Below are 25,041 nucleotides of genomic sequence, written 5' to 3'. Positions count from 1 at the left end.
GCCAAACATGGAACAAGTTTGAAAATGTCAAACTATAAGGTGAGAAAAACCAGTGGCTTTCAGGGTCTTGGAGAAGGGCTTGACTAGAAGGGGATTTTAGGTGGTGGCTACAGGACTATATGTCTTTGTCAGAACTCATAGGACTGTACACTAAAAAGAGTGGACTTTATTGTACATACACTATACCTCAATAAGCCTGACATCAATAATTACAATTTTCAAAAGGAGAGCTGCTTGGCAGCCCCGAGGTACTCTCCTTGGCTGAACTGTGCAGCTCTTTAGGGTGAAAAAAATAAGCTTTCATATAACAAATGCAAACATTGGCACTCTAAAGAGAAGGACTCCTACTTGCAGTTACGCTGTAGGCTGGTGGTGGAGATGACAGACCATCTTAATGGTGGAATGTAAGGCCTGAACTGGCCCAATGGGCAAGATTCTCTGCACATACCTGGAGGCATGTGTAAAAGTCTGAAACTAGATAATCTCAGCTAGAAGCCTGGGCTTAGACAGGAAGGCAAATACAAGACAAAATATACCAGTTGGACTGACACAGAACTGAGCAAGGTCACATTTCATATTGTCCATATGTTCACCTTGAGTACCTGATGGTGACCTCAGCACACAGGTCACCTTCTAGCACAATGGTAACCTCTGCCAACTTTAATTTTCCAGAATGAACCCTATTATGTTTACTTACAAACTTAACGACTTAATAGTAACCGAAACTGTTTTGCTAGTCAATATTCAGACCTTCTTACTTGACTTTCATTATGAGATCCTACCCAACATAAAATGAACTGCCAAACTGTGTCCCACATTAATCATATTAAAAATGTCTTTCTTGGAAAGTATTTTTGATATGAACCTTGACTAAAGCCTTTCCCACATTCATGATGCTTATAGGGTTTCCCCCAGCATGGATTTTCTGATCTTCAGTGGGTTTTAAGGTGGGACCAAGAGGTTTCTCACATTCATCACACCCAACAGATTTCTCACCAGTGTGAACCATCCAGTGCAGAATAAGGTTTGTGCCGTGGCTGAAGGCTCTGCCATGTCCATCACACACAGGACTCTTCTCTCCAGTGTGACTCTGTCCACATGGCCTAAGGTTGGAGCCATGAGCAAAGCCTGGACCACATTGTCTGCACACATGTAGCTTCTCCCGTGTGGACCCTCTGATGCTGAGTGAGAGTTGACCTCTGGCTGAAGGCCTTCCCACACTCACCACACTCATAGGGCTTCTCTCCTGTGTGAACTCGTTGGTGCAAGGCAAGTTGTGAGCTCTGACTAAAGGCTTTGCCACACTCATTACACATATAGGGTTTTTCTCCAGTGTGAATCCTTACATGTTCAGTGAGGTGAGAGTTAAAACCAAAGGCTCTGCCACATTCGTTACAGACATAGGGCTTCTCTCCAGTGTGGATTCTCTGATGCTGAATAAGGCTCGAAATTCAACTGAAGGTCTTCCCATACTGACCACATCCATGGGGTCTCTAGCCAGTGTGGATTCTCTGATGCTGAGTTAACTGTGGGCTCTGGCTAAAGGCCTTCCCACATTCACTACACTTGTAAGGCTTTTCCCCTGTATGAATTATACGATGTTGAGTAAGAGTGGAGCTCCGACTGAAAGCCTTCCCGCACTCACTACACCCAAAAGGCTTTTCTCCAGTATGGATTTTTTGATGGAGGAGGTGGGAATTGAGATGGCAAGTCTTCCCAATTCATTACATTCAAATGACTTACTTCCAGTGTGAACTTGATGGTGCATAACAAGGCTCGAGCTGTGAGTAAAGGCCCACCCACACTGACCACACTCATAAGGTTTTTCCCCATTGTGACTTCTCTGATGTCTAGTTAGATCTGAATTAAATTTGAAGGTTTTGCTGCATATATCACATTGAAACGCTCTCTCTACTGTTTTATGTCTTTGAAGTCTAGCAACATCGTGGTTCAGAGTCAAGTTTCCATCAATTGTGCCACACTCCTGGGTTTTTTGTCCTGGAGGTCTTTCCCTACACAAGACAGGTTCATTCCTAAAAACTCTCCTATGAAGATGGGGTTTCTTCAAACTCTGCTGAACCAAAGTCCCCAGGCGTCCTAGCTCATGGCCATGGTCCCAAGCTTCCTGCAGCCCAGGTGCCTGTGCATCACCCTGTGAGAATCCTCTTGATATCAGTTGTGGGGTTTTTACTTCTTTAGAACACTTCTGGTTTAGAATGGATAGTTCCTTCTTAGTCCCAATCTCAGAATCTGTTACACAAAACAAAAGGAATTGCTAGAGACAACCATCCATCAAGGATAATACCTACACTGTGTTAAAAGCGCCTATAAATTGTTAAACAAAAGTAGATGTTCCAATAGAAAAATAAGTGACAGGCAGAATTCAGAAGTAAAGACAGCCAACCAACTTATGAATGAAACCAACTTATGGATGAAAACACTTAAGTTCATCAGTAATCAAAAAAATAAAAATTAAAACTTACTAAAAAATAATTTTTCACTATAGAATTAGCAAATTAATCCATTCAACAGATATTTTGAAAGCCAGGCATGTGCTGGGTAAAGAATACCAGAGTTAGGAAGACAAATAAGTCTCTTTCCTCATGAAGCCTACATTCTATTCAAGCAGATAACAATGCAAGTAAATTTTCAACAAGGATAATAAATCATGCGACATGGAACCTATACGGAAATTTGTGGGACTACATCATGGGCTCCAAGCTAGTCTATATGGTCAGAGAAGAAAGGTTCTTCTCGGACAGAAGCAAGGTTTAAGCTAAAACCTGAAGATGATGCATTCAGTGGCAGACACCAAGGCCTGGATGGGACGTAAGACAGAATCAGTCACATAAAAAATTAAAACAATCTCAGTACGGCGCTGCAAAAGATGGGGCAGGAAACAGACTGTGAAGGCACTACAAACAGCTCAGAGACTTTAGACTTTAAATAACAGAAATAATCACACCCAGTGTTGATGAGAATGGAAACTGTCTTTTACTGTTGGTGGAACTATAAGCATAACTTTGAAAAGGGAAAGCTGGAAACATGTAAGAAAATACTGACATATTACCTATCTTTTGCCCCCAAATTACTCTTCTAGGAATTTACCCTAAGCAGATAGTCATATGCAAAAAAGAAATGACAACTATGACAATCACTGAAGAGCTCTTTATAACTCTGGGGAAACAAGAAATAACCCAGGTGTCCAAAAGATAGAGGGCTGTTCAACCAATTAGACCACTCATGTAATGGAATACCACCCTGCCATTAAAATTACATCTTAGAATATATAATTTAAAAGTCCATGATCTATTATAAAGTAAAAAATCATGTTCTCAAATTGTATGTATAGCACAAATCAACTTTTATTGAAAACATGTATGTAAAATACCTTCCTTACATGGTTAATCCAAGCTACTGAAGTCATCTGAGGAAGGACTTTAATTACTGAGTTGTTTTCCTTCACGTTTATAGGATTATGTGGTTAACCTTTTCTTGCATCAATTTTGATAAACCATCTTTCTGGGATATTTATATATTTTAGCTCAATGATAAAAATTTTGGGGTTCAATGTGTTCAAGATACCTTTTTATTAGGTGCCTGTAGTTTGTGTGTTGATGGCTCCTTTGTTCATTTAGTTATTTCTTCCTTTTCCCTTTTATTCTTGATCAGTTACATTCAGAAAATAGAAAAAGGTGATACATGCTCAATTCCATTTGTGAGCATAATTCAACTTTGATACCAAAACTGACAACAACAGTATGATGTCATGTCAATCTCATTCAGTTAGACACAAAAACCCTAAACTAAACCTCAACAATCCAAAGCCAGTGATATATAACAAGGATAAAAAGTTTTGTTTATTCTGGAATGCAAGGTTATTATATCATGAGAAAACTCAATCATGTAACTCACTACACTTACAGAAAAGGAGATGAAAATCATGATGACGAAAGAATTTTTGATAAGTTCCAATACCCATTTCAGATTTTAAAAACTCCAAACTCTTAGAGGACTAGGACCAGAAGGAAACTTCCTTAATACAACATGGGATTGGTATGGTGATATAATGAGTCATAAGAAATATTTACTTGGTCATTCATATTCAGCTGGAGGCTGAATCAGCCAATGGCCAGTGATTTAGTCAATCCTGACTATGCAGTGAAGCCCTCACAAAAGCCTGAGAAGAGCACAGTTCTCGATTCCAGCCTCTCCACTGGAAAGCTTCTATGCTTGGGGCACCAGAACACTCCCACGTGCCACAGAGAAAGGCCCTGAGCTCCACGAGGACAGAAGCTCCTTTATTTGGGACCTTGCCCGGTGTATCTCTTCATCTGGCTGTTAACTTGCGTCCTTTATGGAATCCTTTATTAATAAGTGTTTTCCTGAGTTCTGTGAGCTGCTCTAGCAAATTAATCAAACCTGGTCATTGAAACCTCCAATCTATAGTCAGTAGGTCATAAGCACAGTTAACTGCTTGGGGCTTGCCACTGGCATCTGGAGTAGGGGGTGGAGGGCAGTCTTATAGGGTGCTCCTTAACCTGGGGAATCTGGTGCTGTCTCCAGGCAGATATAGATAGTGTCAGATTTGTGTTGAGTTCCCATACACCCCGCTGGTATTTGAGAATTGCTTGGTGGTGTGTGTCTGGGAATACCCACCCTCCCCCAACACACCTGGGAATCGTGTCTGGGAACCCAGAAGTAGTTGAATTACTGCTGTTTGAAAAAACGAGGTATCTACAAAAACACTATGCTGTCAAACAATGGAAGGTTCCATATTAAGGTGGATATGCCATCACTTCCTACTCAGCATTGTCTGGACCAAAGCAGTAAGACAAAGAAATACAATGGATAAGGATTAAAAAGAAAAAAAATGAAACCGTAATTTACAAAAATGAAAAAATATCTATAGTTAAATTACCAGAAATAATAATACATTATCAAGTTTGCTGAATAAAAAATGCAAGTTATTACTTACATTTCTATGTACAAAAATAGTTAGAAATAAATAGCTAGAAAGTCGCAATTAAAAGACATCATTCAAGCCTGAACAGGAAACCACCCAAATGCCCATCAGCAGCAGAATGGATGAGTCGTGGCCCAGCTGTGCAGCCGAACAGTGCAGAGCCGTGAAGGAGCTGCACTGCACAGCCCATGGTGGGCCTCACAGACATGACTGAGTAAAAGAACTCAGAAAAAAGTGAAAATACATCGTATTTTCCATTTACATCAGGTTCAAAACCAAGGAAACCTTGGTGGCTACTTCTGGGGAGAGGAGCAATTAGAAGGGGCATAAAGGGGAATCTGTGGTGCTGGTAATCCTTTGTTTCATAATCTGATGGTTTCAGGGCCTGGTGGGATCTTTGAAAATTCAGTAAGTGATATAGTTCCAAGTAGTAAGATTTTATGCATGTATATTTCAATAAAAAGTGTTTTTAAAGGAAAAAAAATGATATACTGCCCTGGATATAACATAAAGGGGGAATTAATTTACCCCTCCCCCTCCCAAAACAAAAAGAGACAGATACCATCTACATTAGCATTGAAAAAATATCAAATACCCAGGAACAAATCTAACCAAACATATCAAAAACCTCCTCATGAAAAATTACAACTCATTATTGAGTGAAATTAAGTGAGACATAGATAAATGAAGAGATATAACATGTTCATGACTTGTGAAGGGCCCCCATCCATAAGATGGCCAAATTCCTGCTTCTCTTCCGGGTCCTCAGTTCCCACCGGCACCACCTGAACCCCAATCACCCCTCGCCCTCCTAATCCCAGTACCTAGCCAATAGCCACCAGCCCCATAGAAGTGGCACCACAATCACCCCATGCCCCTTCCTATATAACCCAGCACCTTTCCCTAATAAAGCGGAATTCTCCGGTGAATTGCTGCGGTGTGTCGCTCCTTTCCTTTCAACTTGGAGTATTCAGATTGTAAACATACCCATTTCTCCTCAAACTGATTTAATGAAACCCTGATCAAAAGACCAACATTTTATTTAAAGATTATAAAATTAACACAGAAATGCAAAGAATCAAAACAACAAATGCTGGTGAGGATGAAGGCAAAAGGGAACCCTCCTACACTGCTGGTGGGAATGTAAATTAGTTCAACTATTGGGGAAAGCAGTATGGAGGTTCCTCAAAAAACTAAAAACAGAAATACCATTTGACCCAGTAATTCCACTCCCAGGAATGTACCCAAGGAATATAAGATCCCTGATTCGAAAAGACATATGCACCCCTATGTTTATTGCAGCACTATTTACAATACCCAAGATATGGAAGCAACCTAGGTGTCCATCAATAGATGAATGGATAAAGAAGATGTGGTACATATACACAACGGAGTATTGTTCAGCCATAAAAATAAAATAAATCCTCCCATTTGCAACAACATGGATGGATCTAGAGGGTATTAACCTCAGTGAAATAAGCCAGGTGAAGAAAGACAAATACCAAATGACTTCACTCATTTGCAGAGTATAAAAACAAAGCAAAACAAAAGAAATAATCAATCTTCCCATGTTTTCTGCTGCCTGCTACTTCTATAGCTTTTCTTCTTCCTTCCTAATTACAACCCTTAAATAGAATTCATGCCTCATATCAAATGTACCAAGTATCATAATTCTTCCAAGTGGTAAAGATACCTCAAGACAAATGCTGGGCATAGAAGCTACAGGGCATAAATATGCAAAGAAATAAAAAGCTAACCATTTCAAACAATAAGGCTTCTCTCTCACTTACCAACTTTACATTTCCCTGTATGGCCCCGGAAGATGACTGGTTAGCCAGAGACGGGTAAGATTCCTCAAGGGAGGAACAACCTAAGACAGGCACAGTCGCAGGGGGGTCATCAGGTGAGAAATTGGGGATCAACAGAGGTGAGGCTTAGAACCTCACCCCTCCCCGTTCTGAGAGAAATCTTCTGCATACGTGGATGTTTTGTTGCCCTTGTCTAGCTTGGATTAACACATAGTCTACAGGCACACACCTGATCATCTACATTTGCTCTCTTACAACGCTAAACTGTTTTCTACCTTTATCTTGTACCTACCTACCACTTCAGCATTTTATTAAAAATAATAATAATGAAGAGAAATGTGGTATCCACATATAAATCAAGTATAAAAATCAAATGAGTATTCATATTTGAACTGACTGTTTATAGTTCATAATCCATGAGCAAAACCGAAGGTTTCTGTGATGGCTGCCCTTGTACTGTTCCCCATGTAAGAACTTATTCACTATGTAAGAATTTGTTCTCCATGTAAGAACTTGTTTGTTATGCCTCAGAAGATTGGAGACTGATGAAAATTAGGCTTGGGGTGGATTAATGATTGTGCATTGAGCATTGACTCCCCTATACAGAATTTTATTGTTGTTAACAACCATTTGATCAATAAATATGAGAGATGCCCTCACAAAAAAAAAATAAATAAATAAGTACACACTTCCAATGGTAAAATAATAAGTAACCGGGAAGTAATGAATATAGTCAAGATATTGTAACAGCTTGGTATGGTGATAGCTGGTACCTAGAATTGTCATGTATATAAATGTTGAATCACTATGTTGTACACCTGAAACTAATGTAATGTAATACTGTGTGTCAACTACCCTTCAATAAAAAATAATTATCTACAAAAAAAAAAAAAAAACAAAGCAAAACAGAAGTAACAAAATAGCAGTAGACCCACAAACTCTGAGAAGGGACTAGCAGTTACCAAAGTGGAGGGGCTGGGGAGGGTAGGTGGGGAGGGAGGGAGAAGGGGATTAAGTGGCATTATAATTAGCACTCACAATATAGGTAGGTCAGGGGGAAGGCAGTATAGCACTGAGAAGACAAGTAATGACTCTATAGTATCTTACTACATTGATAGACAGTGACTGCAATGAGGGTGTGAGGACTTGATAATATCAGTGAATGTTGAAACGACTGTGTTGTTTATGTGAGACTGCATAAGATTGTACATCATTGATATTTAAAAAAAAAAAGAAATGCAAAGGATTGAGAATAGGCAAAACATGGCTGCAGAGACAGATAAGGAAGCAGGAAGACTTGCTGTGGGGAAAATGGAAGTTCCTATCTCCAGGGTCCTCACCTGACCCTAAACTACTTAATGATGTAATTGGTCTACTACTAGGCTACTGATCCCACACACAGGCAATAAGCTATTTTTGACTGACTCACTGTATAAAGAGCTCTGCCCAGTGCTCTGGGGGGAGGCACAGATGGAGGAGGATTACAGACCTGTAGATGCTGGATGCTGGTTCTAGTGCTTAACCTACCTCCCGAGAAAAATGCCAGGTATAAATCTTTTAACCCCAAGAACGTTCTGTTATTTCTTGGTCTCACTGAATCCATAGTGAACTTGCCCGGGGCTAAAACCCTCAGGCAAGACATTTGCCCCACTGGATTCCTGGATATCAAGACTGGTGAATCGCAGACAAAGCGACAGAGAGAAATCTACTCCCACAGTCCATGTGGACTCACTGAGCAAGGCTCCCCACCTCAGGGCAGGCTGGTTGAGAGCCTGGACTGTGAGATCAGGTCCAGTCAGCACAAATGCTCAGCCACTTTAAGCCACACTTTTCCAGGAATAGGTGATAATAGTTTTCTTTAAATATGTAAATAGGATTTGAAAGTTTTGATATGAAATAAAAAAATACAGTATAAGAAGATGGATAAATGTATAATTCTCATTTTGAAAGTCATTATCTGAAACACCAGATTAAAATAAAGAAAATCCCAATGAAAATTAAATGCTCTTAAAGGGACTTTGTTTTTTATGCCTATAGTAATGGCACCATTACTGGACAATATGAAAATGAAATATACACATGGCACTTTTTAATCCATGTGACTTTCATACCAAAACAGTTGCTGCTTGTATTTTTTAAACTGGGTTTTATCACAACAACAAAGTGACCATTCTCTAAACCAGGATTTACTTCATGGAAGTGCAACATGAACATGGATTACTATTAAAATATGATAAATTTTTAAAAATACAAATGAGTGGCCCTTTAGAATGCAACAAAGAAATCCCAACATTATTGTAAAATGCTGTGGAGCAATAATACACTGTCCACTTAGTCTGAGTATAAAATTATAGATTTATACAATTTTTTAAATTGATGCTTCTCTAATGATTCTTAATGTTTATTTTGCATTATGTTTTGTTAGTAATGTGATTATTTTTCTGTCATTCTTCAATCATTTGAAGGGATTTTAAAGCTATTTCAAAATTCCTTAAAGAGCTCTGCCCAGTGCCCACATATCTATATGAAATTTTTTGAAAAATCAGACTTCAACCTTAAAGCTCCTTGTTACACAAGTTAGGAGAGAGAAACTGGGAAAAACTACATACTTTTTACATAAGTTTTTTCTATAATCTCCTTTTAATAATAACACAAAATTACTGTTAGATACTAGGTTCCTCTCTGATGCCTCACTTTGATATAAATCCAAGTTTAAAAATAGATCTCCAGCTGTATATGCACTTTGTCTCTCCTTTCTGAGAACATGGAGATGAAGCACCCCTTGTGCTGGGCTCCCGACTGTGTGGGCAAAGCTGCTGCTGCCCAGCAAGCCAGCCCAGGTGGGCGACTGCACCCACAGCTGGACACTCACTCACTGCTTGCTGGAGTTACGGCAGACCCATCAAACCTGTGCACTCGTACATGGCCAAAACAGAACTGAGAAAACTGCAACTCAGACCACTGCCTTAGCCACCTTGGCATGGGAGCAGCAGGCGGAGGCTCTGCTGCCACCCAGGGGCCATCTTGTGCTGGGACAGCTGGGGTGAGAGGACACGAGGCTCACAGACATCATGGATGTGGAGGCCTGGCGCAGGTGGGTCTACACACGGAGAGAGTCCAGACGCAGGTGCTGCCAGGCACCCTCAGGGCATGATTAGAAAGGTGCAATGGACGAGCCCAAGAACATGTCTGTGGTCTCCAGGAGACACCCTCTAGGTGCCAAGAAACCTCCACTTCCTGCATCTAACAACAGACAGGCTTGGCCCAGGCGCCTCATCCTCCAACAAACCCTGGGGCTTTGGGGTGACTACTTCTAAGGCAGGGCACCTGTGCACCACTGCTCTTTTGCAGGAGAAAACCCAACAGAAACAGAAGCACCTTTTCCCATCTGTCTGAAGGCAGCTCTGTGAGGGGCGTCCTCAGGCTGGCACTGTCTCCAGGATGGCACTCTTCTTCCCTGGGGCCTGTTCTCCTCCCTCGTCCTGGACAGGACTCCAGTGTTTCTCAGGGGCGGGGGTCTTCTCATGAGCACTGGGGGGAGCCCCAGGACATCAGATCTCACCTGAGAAGATTCATGTGACACCTGGACAGCAGGACCAAATGCCACACAGGGCATCTTGTTCTCAGTGTGGCCCTAACCATATGTAACAGTCTAATTCCACTGCAAGTTCAGAATAGCTTCTTTTACACTTTAGGCAAAACTGTGGCTGTTAGAGGTATAGTTTTATAAAACTGTTCACCTCTTAATCTTTCCCTAGCCAATAAAGGTGTGTATGCCCTCAAAATGTACTGCATACCAAGGGAACTTTCTGGGTAACAATGACATTCTATATCTTGATAGAAGTTTGGTTTACATGGATGTATCTATTTGCTAAAACTCCATAAACTTACACTGAAGATTTGTACATTTCACTCATGTAAATTTTACCTAAAAAAAGAAAAAAACTATAAATACTCATTTCCTATTAATGACACACATATATTTCAAGGAAGTGAAATGATATCTACAATTAGTTTGAAAAAAACAACAAATTACTGTTCTGGTAAAGGGATAGAGAGATAGGTAAACGTGTGATAATCAAGCACAATAAAAAGGCAGGGTGCAGCTGGGGGAGAGTGGGTAACTACAAAACTCCTTAAACTTTGATGTATGTTTGTAAACTTTCATAAAAAGAGGTTGGGGAAAAGCACTGCATATAAATTCTACAGAATCCAGAACCTCTGTATGATTGACAGGTCATAGTAAAGAGAAAAAGTTAGGGTAACCCTTGCATACTGCTGGCAGATTTGCAAATTGGTGCAGCCACTGTGTAAGGCAGTATGGAGGTTTGTCAAAAAACTAAAAATAGAAATACAATACCACCCAGCAATTCCACTTCGGGGAATTTACCTAAAAAAGACAAAATTACTAATTCAAAGATATAATGCACCCCTATGTTTATTGCCACATTATTTATAGTAGCCAAGATATGGAAGCAACCTACATGTCCATCAACAGATGAATGGATAAAGAAGACATGGTACATATACACAATGGAATATTATTCAGCCATAAAAAAGAAATTCTGCCATTTGCAACAACATGGATGGACCTAAGGGGTATTAGGCTCAGTGAAATAAGCTAGGTGGAGAAAGATGAATACCATATAATTTCACTTATATGTGGAATTTAAAGCAAAATAAAACAGAAAAAGACTCAATGAGAAGTAACTGGTGGTTACTATGGCAAAGGGATTGGGGTGGGTGAAATACGTGAAGGAAATAAAGAGGCACAAAAATCTCAATTATAATATAAATTAGTCATGGGCTGAAAGTACAGCCTAGAGAATATAGTCAATAGTTCTCTATTATCTGTCTAGGTTGACAGACAGTAACTACACTAGTTGAGGTGAGCATTTCCTAATGTAGACAACTCAAATCACTATATTGTATACTTAAAACAAATATATTATATATCAATTACACTTCAACAAAAAAGAAAAGAGAAAAAGCCAGTGGAAGTTAGAATTTATCAGGCCTCTAACAGCAGTACTGGCAGTTTGCTTGTGTTCAGGGACAGTGGAGGAGTGCTACTTAAGCCCCTATCAGTAAAAAATTCCAGAGTTCATTACGTTAAAATACTGGCTAAGTATAAATAGAAAACAAATCCTACCATTTGCAACAACATGGATGGAGTCAGAGGGTATTATGCTCAGTGAAATAAGCCAGGCGGAGAAAGACAAGTACCAAATGACTTCCCTCATTTGTGGAGTATAACAACGAAGCAAAACTGAAGGAACAAAACAGCAGCAGACTCAGAGACTCCAAGAAGGGAATAGTGGTTACCAAAGGGGGTGGGGAGGGAATATTAAGGGGCATTATAATTAGCATACATAATGTAGGAGGGTCACAAGGAAGGCAGTACAGCGCAGAAAAGACAAGTAATGACTCTGTAACATCTTACTACACTGATGGACAGTTACTGCAATGGGGTGGGGGGACTGATAATATAGGTGAGTGTTGAAACAATAATGTTGCTCATGAGAACCATCACAAATTTGTATATCAATGGTACCTTAATTTAAAGAAAATACTGGCTAAGTAACAGATAACATGTAAATAAAACAGACCACATGAAGATGAAAACAGAGAAAACACTATGGAACAATTACAAATTCAAGCATCTAAATGGGAAGTTGTGGAGAAAGGCATATAGATCTCTCTCCCCACCCAATCTAGAAGGAAACATAAATTTTAAATCTGGATTTCAGTGTCAGGTCTCAGTAGGAACACGTTCAGTTCTAAGTCTTCCCGTATCTTCATGAAGCCATAAGGAACAGCAGGAGGGCAGGAGGGAAGACTAACACAGCTGCATGGCCAACAAAAGTCAGCACAGCTGTGTCGCCATTAAGCAAATGAAGACTGATCTAACGCAACAGAAACTAAAAACAAACAAAAATGTGAAGATATGAAGGAATCCAAAGCAGAAGCACCAGAGCTTAAAGAAGGGGTGAGCACTCTTGGAGGTGATGGCCAGACAAGAGGCAGAAAATAGACTGACAGGTTTGGAGGAGAGAGGGACAAGAAAACAATTCTTAGTGAAGAAACCCAGGAGAATACACACTACACAACACACAGAGATGAAGAAGTAAATTTTAAAAGGATTGGAGAGAAAATGATGGATATAGAGGTGGACAAAAGAGATCCATTGCACACTCATTTGGAGTCTTCAAAGGGTATAAATAAGTGTAACAACTAATAGCAGAAAGCTGTCATAAACAAGACGAACAACTAAACCTCCAATAATTAAGCCTATGATTCAAGAGTGCTTTTCTGAAGTAAAATACCTGAATCTGCAGACTGGAAGGGCAAACTGATCCAGAGCATCACCACTGAGGGAAGCCCTTGGAAATTTGGGGGCTTTAAAGATAGAGAACTTGCGGAAGCATCCATGAGAAGAGGTCAATTCACTTGTAAGGAAAAGAGAACAGGTCGGTGAGAGCTCTGTCTGATGTCAGAAGACAGTGGAACAAGACCTACAAGTTATTTAAAGAAAGAAAACGTGAATCAAGTTCTCAGGCATAAAGGCCGCACAGCTGCTGCTCCTGCACCTGATGGACAACAACACAAGACCACCGCCCACCTGCAGGGGGCCAGGGTACAACATGGAGGCAGCCATGCAAAGGCCCTGGAGTGAGCACGGGCTCACGTGGCTGGTGCAGAGGGACACTCCCTCGGAGGGAGGCTGGCACACTAAGTCCCCTTCCCTTGGCTCTTAGCCTGATGCTGAGTGCAGTCTCACTGTTTGCAGAGGCAGGGGTACAAGTGGAAAAACACAGTGTTTCTGGTCTGGGGAAATGAGGACATTCTCAGCCCTGAGAGGCCAGGCACTCTGAACTCTAAAGATAAGGTAGGATTCCTGGAAGGAAAGAGCAGAAAGGGGGGAGCCCCACACTCTTCACACCCATGTCTCTGACTGACCTGAGCCACACGTGCACAGAACGCACCCAGAGCAGACCAGCAAAGAGCAAAATGCCTGAAGATGCCCCAGATGATGCATAAGAAATGAAGTTTCTAGTTCAAGCCCAGCCACGCAAATTAGTTGTTAGAACAAAGAAAACATGCTCACCACAGAAGAATAATGGAATCTAGAATCACCACTCCAAAATTAGCCGATGTACAAAGAACCAAGAAAATGCAACACATTTGCATGAGAAATGAAAATCAACCATGGTGGACCCTGAAATGAACCAGATGTTGGAATTAGCAGAGAAGAATTTGAAAGCAACTATTACAATCATCTTCAAGGAAATAAAACAAAACATGAAAATATCAGGCAATTGGGAAGTCTCAGTGGAAAAATATAATCACTAAAAAAGAACAGACTGGGAATTCTAGAACTCAAGAATACAATTTCTAAATTAAAAAATTCATTCACAGACCTAAGAGCCAAGTGGATACAGCAAAGAAAGAGTAAATGGACTTGAATCTAGGTTAGTAGAAATCACCTGAAGTGAATAAGACAGATTTAAAAAGCTTTTAAAAATAATAAACAAAAAATAATAATAAACAGAGCCTTAGGGACCTGTTAGAGGACATTAAGCAGTCAAACACAGCTATAATTGGAATCCCATAAAGAGAACAGAGACAGTAGGGTACAGAAAGAAATGTGGGGAAATAATGTCCAAAAATTTCCCAAATTCGATTAAAACTAGAAATTTGCAGAACCCAGATGCTAAACATCAAAAGCAGAAGAATCACAAGGAAATGCATACTGAGGCATGTCACAAACTGTTGAAAACCAAACCTAAAAAACAACCTTTCTGTTTTGCTTTCTCTATGTGAGATGTTATCTTATTATTGTTTGCTTAGTTAAAAACATTTTTATTGAAGTACAGACAATAAAATTCACAAGTCTTAGTATACATATGTACACACTCCTACTAAAGAGCAAATCTTGGAAGCCAGAGAATGACTTATTACGGAGAAACAGTGATACAACTGAGAGCTGAATCCTTATCAAAAGCCATGGAGGCGAAGAGAAGGTGGAACATCTCTCAAGTGCTAAATGGAACAAACAAACCTCTATAAAACCAGATTTCTATATCCAAAGGAAATTATCACTCAAGAATTAAAGCAAAGGTATTTTTATGTAAAAGAAAACTAGAGAATTGATGCAGTAGATGTTCACCACAGAAATGCTAAGGCAAGTTCTTCAGGTGAAGAGCCTTAATGTGAACAATATTGCAGTAGATGCATTAGAGTATTGCTTGGCCTTTCTCCTCTCAATATTTTGTACACTACATTTTTTTGTAAACAGTTTAAAACTAAACATAACACTTTCTTGTAGAGTTTAAAAAAATATACAGATGTGTCACATATAACAAGTATAACATAAAGGATGAGGGATGACTGAAAGATTTCTAAACTTTAAGCGAAGTAATTCATGATGAACTATAAGTACAAACTTAAGTACGTATATTGTAATCCCGAGGAAAATCACTAAAAAAAAGAAAAAAGATCACTTAAATAGCCAATAAGAAAGTTAAAAAGGAATTCTAAAAAATGTTCAAATATGAAAAACAAAAACACAACAGCCCAAAATCTCTGGGAGGCAGCAAATGCAGTTCTCAGAGGAGAGTACATAGCAATACAAGCTTCCCGCAAGAAACAAGAACAACCCCAAATAAATAATCTAAACTAACAGAGAAACTAGAAAAAAAAGAACAAATGGAGCCAAAATTCAATAGAAGGCCCTCTTTCTAACATCTCAAACAGACAAAGCAAAACAAATAAAGCATAATAAAGATCAGAGCAGAAATAGAGAAAAATAAAACAACAGAAAAAATTCAATGAAACTAGGAGCTGGTTCTTTGAGAAAATAAACAAAATAGATAAACCCCTAGCCAGACTTTTCAAGAAAAAAGAGCACACACACATAAACAGAATCAGAAAAAAAAGAATACTCACAATAGATATGACAGAAATACAAACAATTATTAGAGAATACTATGGAAAATTATACGCCAATAAATTGGGACAACCTAGAAGAAACAGACAACTTCCTAGAAAAACAAAACCTCCCAAGACTGACCAGGAGAAAACAAAAATCAGAACAGATCAATTACCAGCAATGAAATCGAATTAATAATAAAAAAACTTCCCAAAAACAAAATCCCAGCTGAATTCTACCAAACACTTAACGAAGAGCTAATACCCATTCTTCTTAAGGCATTCCAAAAAGTAGAAGAGGAGGGAATACTTCCAAACTCATTCTATGAAGCCAGCATCACTCTAATACCAAAACCAGGCAAAGAGACTGCAAAGAAAGAAAATTACAGACCAATATCCCTGATGAACATAGATGCAAAAATACTCAACAAAATATTAGCAACCGAATTCAAAAATACATAAAAAAGATCATCCATCATGATCAAGTAGGATTTATTTCAGGGATGCAAGGATGGCACACTATTTGAAAATCCATCAACATCATCCACCACATCAACAAAAAGGAGGACAAAAAACACATGATCATATCCATAGATGCTGAAAAGGCATTCGACAAAATTCAACATCCATTCATGATATAAACTCTCAACAAAATGAGTATAGAGGGCAAGAATCTCAACATAATAAAGGCCATATATGACAACCCACAGCCAACATCATACTTAACAGTGAAAAGCTGAAAGCCTTTCCTTTAAGATCAGGAACAAGACAGGATGGCCACTCTCCCCACTTTTATTCAACATAGTACTGAGGTCCTAGCCATGGCAATCAGACAACAAAAAGAAATAAAAGGCATCCAGATTGACAAGAAAGAAGTTAACTCACTGCAGATAACATGATATTGTACATAACAAACCCAAGAATCCACCCCAAATCTACTAGAATAATAACTGAATTCAGCAAAGTTGCAGGATACAAAATCAACACAGAAATCTGTTGCATTCCTACACACTAACGATGAACTAGCAGAAAAAGAAATCAGAAAAACAATTCCATTCACAATTGCATCTAAAAGAATAAAATACCTATGAATAAACCTAACCAAGGAGCGGAAATACCTATACCATGAAAACCACAAGAAACTCATAAGAGAAATTAAAAAGACATGAATAAATGGAAACACATCCCATGTTCACTGATAGGAAGAATTAATATTCTCAAAATGGCCATCCTGCCTAAAGCAATCTACAGATTTAATGCAATCCCTATCAAAATACCAACAGCATTCTTCAACAAACTAGAACAAATAGTTCTAAAATTCATATGGAACCGCAAAAGACCCCGAATAGCCAAAGCAATCCTGAGAAGTAAGAATAAAGCAGGGGGGATTATGCTCTCCAACTTCAAGCTCTACTACAAAGCCACAGTGATCAAGACAATTTGGTACTGGCACAAGAACAGACCCATAGATCAATGGAACAGAATAGAGAGTCCAGATATAAATCCACGCATATATGGCCAATTAATAAATGATAAAGGAGCCATGGACATACAATGGGGAAATGACAGTGTCTTCAACAACTGGTGTTGGCAAAATTGGACAGCTACATGTAAGAGAATGAAACTAGATTATTGTTTAACTCCATGCACAAAAGTAAACTCAAATGGATCAAAGACTTCAATTGAATTCATGAAACCATAAAACTCTTAGAAGAAAACATAGGCAAAAATATCTTAAATATAAGCATGAGCAACTTCTTCCTCGGCACATCTCTTCGGGCAAGGGAAACAAAATAAAAAATGAACAAGTGGGACTACATCAAATTAAAAAGCTTCTATACAGCATAGGATACCAACCTACTGTATGGGAGAATATATTCATAAATGACTTATCTGATAAGTGGTTAATATCTAATATATATTAAGAACTCATACACCTCAACACCCAAAAAAAAATAACCCAATTAAAAAATGGACAGGGGACCTGAACAGTCATTTTTCCAAAGAATAAATAAATACAAAAGGCTAATGGGCACATGAAAGATGCTCCACATCGCTAATCATTAGAAAAATGTAAATTAAACCACAGTGAGATACCACCTCATACCAGCTGGAATGACCATTATCCAAAAGACAAGAAACAACAAATGCTGGTGAGGATGAGGAGAAAGGAAAGATCTCCTTCACTGCTGGTGGAAATGACACTTGGTGCAACTGCTGTGGAAAGCAGTATGGAGGTTCCTCAAAAAATTAAAAATATAAATACTATTTGATCTAGCAATTCCACTCCTAGGAATTTACCCAAAGAAAACAAAATCCTTGATTCAAAAAGATATATGCACCTCTATGTTTATAACTGCACTATTCACAATAGCCAAGATATAGAAGCAACCTAAGTGTCCATCAGCAGATGAATGTATAAAGAGGTGGTACACATACACAATGGAGTATTATTCAGCCATAAAAAGAAATCCTGCCATTTGCAACAACATGGATGGAGCTAGAAGGTATTATGCTCAGTGAAATAAGCCAGGCGGAGAAAGACAAGTACTAAATGACTTCACTCATCTGTGGAGTATAAGAACAAAGCAAGAACTGAAGGAACAAAACAGCAGCAGACTCACAGAACCCAAGGGTAGACTAACAGTTACCAAAGGGAAAGGGACTGGGGAGGATGGGTGGGAAGGGAGGGATAAGGGGAATAAAGGGCATTACAATTAGCACACATAATGTTGGCGGGGGCATGGGGAGGGCTGTACAAAACAGAGAAGACAAGTAGTGATTCCATAGCATCTTACTACGCTGATTGACAGTGACTGTAATTGGGTATGTGGGGGGGACTTGATAATGGGGGGAAATCTAGTAACCACAATGTTGCTCATGTAATTGTATATTAATAATTCCAAAAAAAAAGTATTAATGGACTAAACACTTCAATTAAGGTGAAGGATATTCAATAATGGATTAAAAAAACAAGACCTAATGGCATGCTGTCTACAAGAGATTCTCTTAAAGTATAAAGACACAGCCAGGTTGAAATTAAATAGATGGAAAAAAGATATATCATGCTAACAGAAAGCATAAGAGGGCTAGAGTTGCTATATTAGTAACAGATAAAATATCATTTCAAAACAAAATGTATTACCAGAGATAAAGAGGGATCATTTATAATAATAATCATAAATGTGAATGAGCCCAATAACACAGCTTCAAAACACATGAAGCAAACATGGAAAAAATTAAAGGGAGGAAAAGATTCCACAGTTGTACCTGTGTATTTTAACACTCCTCTCAGCAACTAAAAGAATACCTAGACAAAAAAATCAGCAAAGACACAGAAGATGTGAACAATACCACCAATAGTCTCTCTTAATTGATATTTATACAACTCCTTAACAGCAAAATATCCTCCCTTTAAGTTTACATGGTAGGTTCATTGAGCAGGATAGACCAAATTTTGGTTCATAAAACAAGAGCAAATAAATGTAAAAAGAATTATATCATAATGTTTTGACCACAACAGAATTATAAATTAATAATAAAATAAGTAGGAAAACATGAACTATTTGGAAATTAAACAACACATATCTAAATAATCATTTGGCCAAAGAAATCACAAGGAAAATTAGATTTTTAATTAAATGATAATGAAAATATAACATTAGAACTTTGTGATATATATCTAAAGCTGTGCTTAGAGGAAAATTTATAACTTTAAGTGCTTATAAGAAGAAATAACTCACATGATCGATCAAAGACTCTACCTTTAGAACTACCATAAAGGCTTCATACAACTAATTTTTTATTAAGGTATTACTGATACACACTCTTATGAAGGTTGCACATGAAAAAACAATGTGGTTACTACACTCACCCATATTATCAAGTGCCCCCCATACCCCATTGCAGTCACTGTCCATCAGTGTAATAAGGTGTCACAGTCACTATTTGCCTTCTCTGTGCTACACTGTCTTCCCCATGACCCCCACACCATGTGCACCAATCATAATACCCCTGAATCCTCTTCTCCCTCCCATCCCACCTGCCCTTCACCACCCCTCCCCTTTGATAACCACTACTCCTTTCTTGGAGTCTGTTGAGTCTGCTGCTGTTTTGTTCCTTCAGTTTTGCTTTGTTGTTACACTCCACAAATGAGGGAAATCACTTGGTACTTGTCTTTCTCCACTTGGCTTATTTCACTGAGCATATCCTCCAGCTCCATCCATGTTGTTGCAAATGCAGAATTTTTTTATTTCTTATGGCTGAGTAGTATTCCATTGTATATATGTACAACCTCTTCTTTATCCATTCATCTACTGATGGACCCTTAGGTTGCTTCCATATCTTAGCTATTGTAAATGGTGCTGCAATAAGCATAGGGGTGCATATGCCTTTTTGAATCTGAGAAATTCTATTCTTTGGGTAAATTCCTAGGTGAAATGGTATTTCTATTTTTAGTTTTTTGAGGAACCTCTGTATTGCTTTCCACAATGGTTGAATTAGCTTACATTCCCACCAGCAGTGTGGGAGGGTTCCCCTTTCTCCACATCCTCTCCAGCATTTGTTGTTCTTCTATAACTAATTTTTTTTTTATATCGTTAATGTACAATTACTTGAACATTATGGTTGCTAGACTCCCCCTCCTATCAAGTCCCCCCCACATACCCCATTACAGTCACTGTCCATGAGCATAGTAAGATGCTATAGAATCATTACTTGTCTTCTCTTTATATACGGCCTTCCCCACTCCCCCGCACCCCCAGCTATATTATATGTGTACAACTAATTTTTAATGTGTACAAATTTGGGGTATATTATTCACAAGAGCCTTTCTGAATAAACTAACTACTTTAAGATAAACTCCATCCATCCAAGAGATGATGGATAAAGTTTGGGTGAGAGGATGGAGACAATCAATGCATTTAACTACAAGTCTAAGGTGCCAGCAAAGGAGGGGATGCGTGATGAAGTGGTACATGTTTGACAATGTAGGAACAACAAATTGATCAAAATGGGAGGATAACGGGGAGAAAAGGTGGAAAGCAGAACAAAATCACTGCTTGTCTTAGAAGCTGGAAGTGAAAGGTAACACTTCAAGGTGACAAGTCAAATAGAAGTATGTTCAACAGAACAAAGGTAAACATTAAAGAAAAAAAGGAAGACTGTTCACTAAAATTGGGGGATGGAGAAGAAAAAGGATAGAAGCTTATTTTATAGGTGAACATGTAGAGAATCAACAGCTATTGTCTTAAGAAAGAGGGTGAGATAAAAATTATACAAATGGAATTCGGCTGTTATAAAGGTTTAACCATGGAGGTGATCACTGAAAAGAAATGCAAACTTCCATAATGAACAGAAAAACTATACAGCTGACTGTTGAAGTACAGGGTTAGGAGCACGTGCAACCCCTAAACAGTCAAAATCTCATGTAATTTCTGACTCCCCAAAACTTAACTACAAATAGCCTACCATTGACCAGAAACCTTAACAGTCACACAAACAGTCCTTGTATATTATATACTGGCTTTTAAAAATAAACTAGAGAAAATAAAATGTTTTTCTAAATTGTCACTAGTCTCCAAAAATGTTTCCAATATATTTATTGAAAAAAAAATCTGCGTATAAGTGGACCTGTGCAGCTCAAACCCACCTTTTTCAGATGAAGCAAACAATCCAAGCTTGTAAAATGAGCCTCTTAAGGCACTGTGTCTGAGACTGCCCCAGGGGCCCCTTGAGGTGAGACTCATTACCCAACCAGCCTCCAGTCTGAACATCTGAAAGCAAATGGGCTGCTGCTCTAGGCAAGCTCCCCACGGAATCTCACCTGCCCAGCAGCTGCTCAAGGCCTCTGCTTCCTCAGCACTCAGAAGATCCAGGACCCACAGCTTTTCACCTTGCTCCAACTGGGAAATCAGCTCTGGCTTAGGGACAGGGAGTCCTGTCGAGGTGTGAGGGCCCTGTTGAGCTGGTGGCCTGCAGAGCTGGGGGAAGGGCACTGCCCACTGGGTCTTCCAGGCCTTGTGAGAAGTATTGTGGGAGCCCCCTGGGCAGGTGGGAGCGTGCATGGTGGGTGGGGGTACACAAAGTGTGTGCAGTGTTGGGGGACAGGAAGGGGGTTGGTCAGGGGAGGCAGAGGCTGGCAGTGAGCACTGAGAGACTTCACTCATCAGTTCTCCTGCCCCTAGGGTACACAGGTGGGCATGGGCATCTCAGAGTGTAGCCTCTGAAACTGGGAGCAAGGCAGGGAATATGCAGAGAGCACACTGGTACCGGGGGACATAGGCAGGATCCTCTTCTTTGGGCTCCGGAGTGCGTAAGTGTTGCCCCCCACCCGCAGCTCCTAGAGGCCCCTAGGCCAGCGGGGCGGAGAGCCTCACCCAGGGAGGCCATGAGCTCGTAGTTCTTCAGCATCACGTCCCTGTACAGCGCCCACTGGTCTGGGCCCAGCTGCTGCCCCTCTGCGAGAGAGAAGTACACAGCCACGTCCTGGAGGGTCAGCGGCACCGCCTCCTGAAATGACAGGAGGCCGCTGCCCCGCTGCTCGGTCAGCCCGAGGCCAGGCGCCCTCCTGGGCCATGGGAACCAGCTGAGTCCCCAAGCCCCGCTCCCGGGGGAGGGCGAGCGTCCCATCCACAGCCCTTCCTGTGGGTGCTCAGACTCCTGGCTTCTCCAGGCGCCGGACTCTCCGCTCCAGAGGAGTAGGGTCAGGGAAGAAGGTGAGCTCACCTGGGGCGCTGGAGGCCCGAGTGGGGCTGCCATCCCAGCAGAGCGGATCTGAGGGAAGATTCAAGAGCTGAGGGAGCTGCCCTGGTCTGGGCCTCCCCGGCTCACCCTTGCGGGGACGGGCCCCACACAGACCCATTCACTGTCATTAAGTCATTCTATTAACTTCCAGGTGAACGGCAGAATCGGGCTCCTGGAGTGGCCTCCGGGAGCCATCAGTAAAGTTGCGTATCAAAGTTATATAAAAGTTGCTGGTCAGAGGCAGATCACTCTGAAGCAGGATCCAACGCGTGCCCACTGCCCAGAGTGGCACGGAAACTCCCTAGAGCCCGCAGGGACGGAGTCCACGTGGGCCCGGGGCTGAGGAGTGCAGGCTGGTGCCCCTACAGCCAGGGCACGAGGACTTGGGGGAGGAGGCTAAGCCTGCTCCTGAGGGTGCAGCCGCGAGCCTGCGTCCTCCTCACGCCTCCCGCAGCCTCTCGACTGGCCACCCAAAGCCTCGCCGCCCCTTTAGGCCAAGCTGCCGTGGCGTCCTCGCTCCGCCACAGCCCCGCCTGCCCACCCTAGCTCCCATCCCGCCCTCTCCTCCCCAATACCTTCCAGGCCGCCTCTTGGCCTCGCAGACTCAGCGGCTCCCAGGGCCTAGAACTCTGGCCTCTCAGGGTTGCAGGCACAGGCCGTCTCCTCTCGCGCGCCCCCAGGCGGGTCAGGGCCGACCCTCTGCCGAAATGATCCCCCGGACCCACCGCGCGTCGGCCCCGCCCATCGCGGCCACTGCTGAAACCACCAGGGTGCTGCTTGGACGCGCCTGGGCCCACGACCAGCCCGGCCTCCTGTCCTGCCCGCCCCTCCAGAATTTCCACATCCGCTGTCGCAACGCGGTGGCTCTCGCCCGGCAGCTCGCAACCCGCCCGGCGCACAGGCACCTGGCTGCAGGAGCTGCACACGCAGGCGCACCTGGGCGGCCAAAGCCAGCCGAGGTCAGGTGAAAGGGGCGGGGACGAGGGCGGGCCGAGCTGCGCAGGCGCGGGACGCCCTGCCTCCTCCCACATCCGAGACTAAGGGACAGGAAGCCGCTACCCCGAGGGCCCAGGCGCCTCCGGTGCTGCTCTAGGACCACAGGATGACCCAGATGTCTGTGGTCCGCGCCGCCAACTGATGTGGAGGTGCGCTGTTGTCTCCTTGTGGTTTTGATATGCATTCCCCTCCTGATTAGTGCTTTTGAGCATCTCTTCAAATGCTTATTGGCCGTCTGTATATCTTCTTTGGAATAATACTGCCGGGAGGAAGTCGGTTCGGAGAAGCAGGCAAATCAGAGTACAAGATGAATTTGTTAAAGCGAGAATTTCAGGGAATGACAGGACAGAATGATAAAGGAAGGTCATTGAACTGCTGCTCAGCATGGGGCACATCTCCTGCCAACTCCTTAAGCCAGTGTCACCTGGCGTCCAGTATTTGCTTGGATCTGTACTGGGTGGGAATTGAGTCCCCACCACCCCAGGATTTGGGGGAGCCGCAGAGCCCTGGCTGGAGTGAGATTATGTTCTGCAAACTTCCTAGAGGCAAAGAAAGTAGACTTTCAGGCAGGCTGCTAAAGAGCATGACCGTAAACTGCAGCTCCTTCCGGAGCACCCAGGCGACGGTAATTTGCAAGCCCAGATCTGAGATCTCAGCAGCCCCTCCCTCCTTATCTGAAATAGGACAAAGAGAGTGAAGGTTTTGATAGGGCAAATTTACAAGGACAGCAACCTTAGCGGGTGGCTCCACTCTGTCTCGCACCCCTCCCTCCTCAACATAAACAACACTACAAGGACAGTAATTTACGAGGTGGCTACTCTCTGCCTCGCCCCCCTCCTCAACCCTAACAAAAAAAACACTCCCTTGGTTTCCCCATGCTGCCCAGCACCGGGTCCCAAGGTTCGCTCCCTAAACTCCCTCCCCCTTGCCTGCTCGCTTGCTGTGTACCTAGGAATGTTACAGATAAGGAAGCAGAAAGGTATAAATCGCTCCCTTTTCCTTTGTTCGGGGCTCAGACTTTTTGGGAGATTACTCCCCTCTGAGCCCGCCGGTGTGAAATAAAGCCTCAACACTCCAAGAACTCCGAGTGCCGCTTGGTTTTTTCTGTCGGTGATCCAGTCCAGGCTTTTTTCAGTATTTTCCCTAACAGTTTAAGCTTAAATCCGGAGGATTAGAATGAAAAAACAAAGTAACAAAGACATTTACCACTGGAAAAGCGCAGAGACAAAACGTTGTAAATTGAGCAGTGGGAAGTTTTTTTCAGGCAAATAGGTGCATGCTCGAAGAACGGGGACTTTGGGCTACCTCAGAGAAGAGCTGGAAGGTTTGAGTTTTAGTTAAGGCTACCCACTTAGTATGGGTGACCTCAGGGAGAGGTGAGCCCTGAAAGGATTTTTCAAAAATGTGACAAAGGGCTAGGGATGTAGACTTGTTAAGTGGTCGCAAAATGTTCATCTTTGATGAGACATTAAGTCTCTTATCAGTCCTCCAGGTAATTCTGCAAAATTAACTTAACACAAGAAATGTATTGCTCTGATTCCTCCCCAGAATAACAGAACAAAAAGGCATGATTAACACAATAAAAAACGTGGGCTA

General features: G+C 41.5%; 1 protein-coding gene across 4 annotated transcripts; it reads right to left on the bottom strand.

Annotated features, from left to right (window-relative positions):
- Positions 1 to 1,582: 1,582 nt before the first annotated feature.
- Positions 1,583 to 24,641, bottom strand: ZNF251 (zinc finger protein 251). Of its 4 annotated transcripts, XR_008996076.1 has the most exons (5): positions 23,025 to 24,641; positions 22,432 to 22,479; positions 22,083 to 22,163; positions 21,530 to 21,643; positions 1,583 to 2,250 (listed from the first exon to the last, which is right to left on the bottom strand). XR_008996076.1 is itself a non-coding variant. In XM_057497603.1 (4 exons), the coding sequence occupies exons 1-4, from the start codon at positions 23,478 to 23,480 to the stop codon at positions 1,592 to 1,594; spliced, it is 1,626 nt and encodes a 541-aa protein (XP_057353586.1). In that variant the 5' UTR covers positions 23,481 to 24,641; the 3' UTR covers positions 1,583 to 1,591. The 4 variants fall into 4 exon arrangements, 3 of the variants coding, with proteins under 3 accessions (XP_057353586.1, XP_057353588.1, XP_057353587.1); XM_057497603.1 differs by having other exon boundaries at positions 22,083 to 22,479; XM_057497605.1 differs by lacking the exons at positions 21,530 to 21,643; positions 22,083 to 22,163.
- Between the last annotated feature and the right edge of the window lie 400 nt (positions 24,642 to 25,041).

The sequence above is a fragment of the Manis pentadactyla genome, chromosome 3 (genome assembly GCF_030020395.1).
Source record: "Manis pentadactyla isolate mManPen7 chromosome 3, mManPen7.hap1, whole genome shotgun sequence".
Classification (NCBI taxonomy): Eukaryota; Metazoa; Chordata; class Mammalia; order Pholidota; family Manidae; genus Manis; species Manis pentadactyla.
Note: the sequence above shows the minus strand (reverse complement) of the source record. Positions and strands in the feature narration are given on the sequence as shown.

Bases quoted from the DNA above. Each gene is read 5' to 3' on its own strand.
- ZNF251 (XM_057497603.1), bottom strand. From the start codon at position 23,480: ATGTGGGAGGAGGCAGGGCGTCCCGCGCCTGCGCAGCTCGGCCCGCCC. The intron at 22,480-23,024 runs GTATTGGGGAGG...ATCTTCCCTCAG, and splicing joins GCCAAGAGGCGGCCTGGAAG to ATCCGCTCTGCTGGGATGGC. The intron at 21,644-22,082 runs GTGAGGCTCTCC...ACACCTCGACAG, and splicing joins CGAGCTCATGGCCTCCCTGG to GACTCCCTGTCCCTAAGCCA.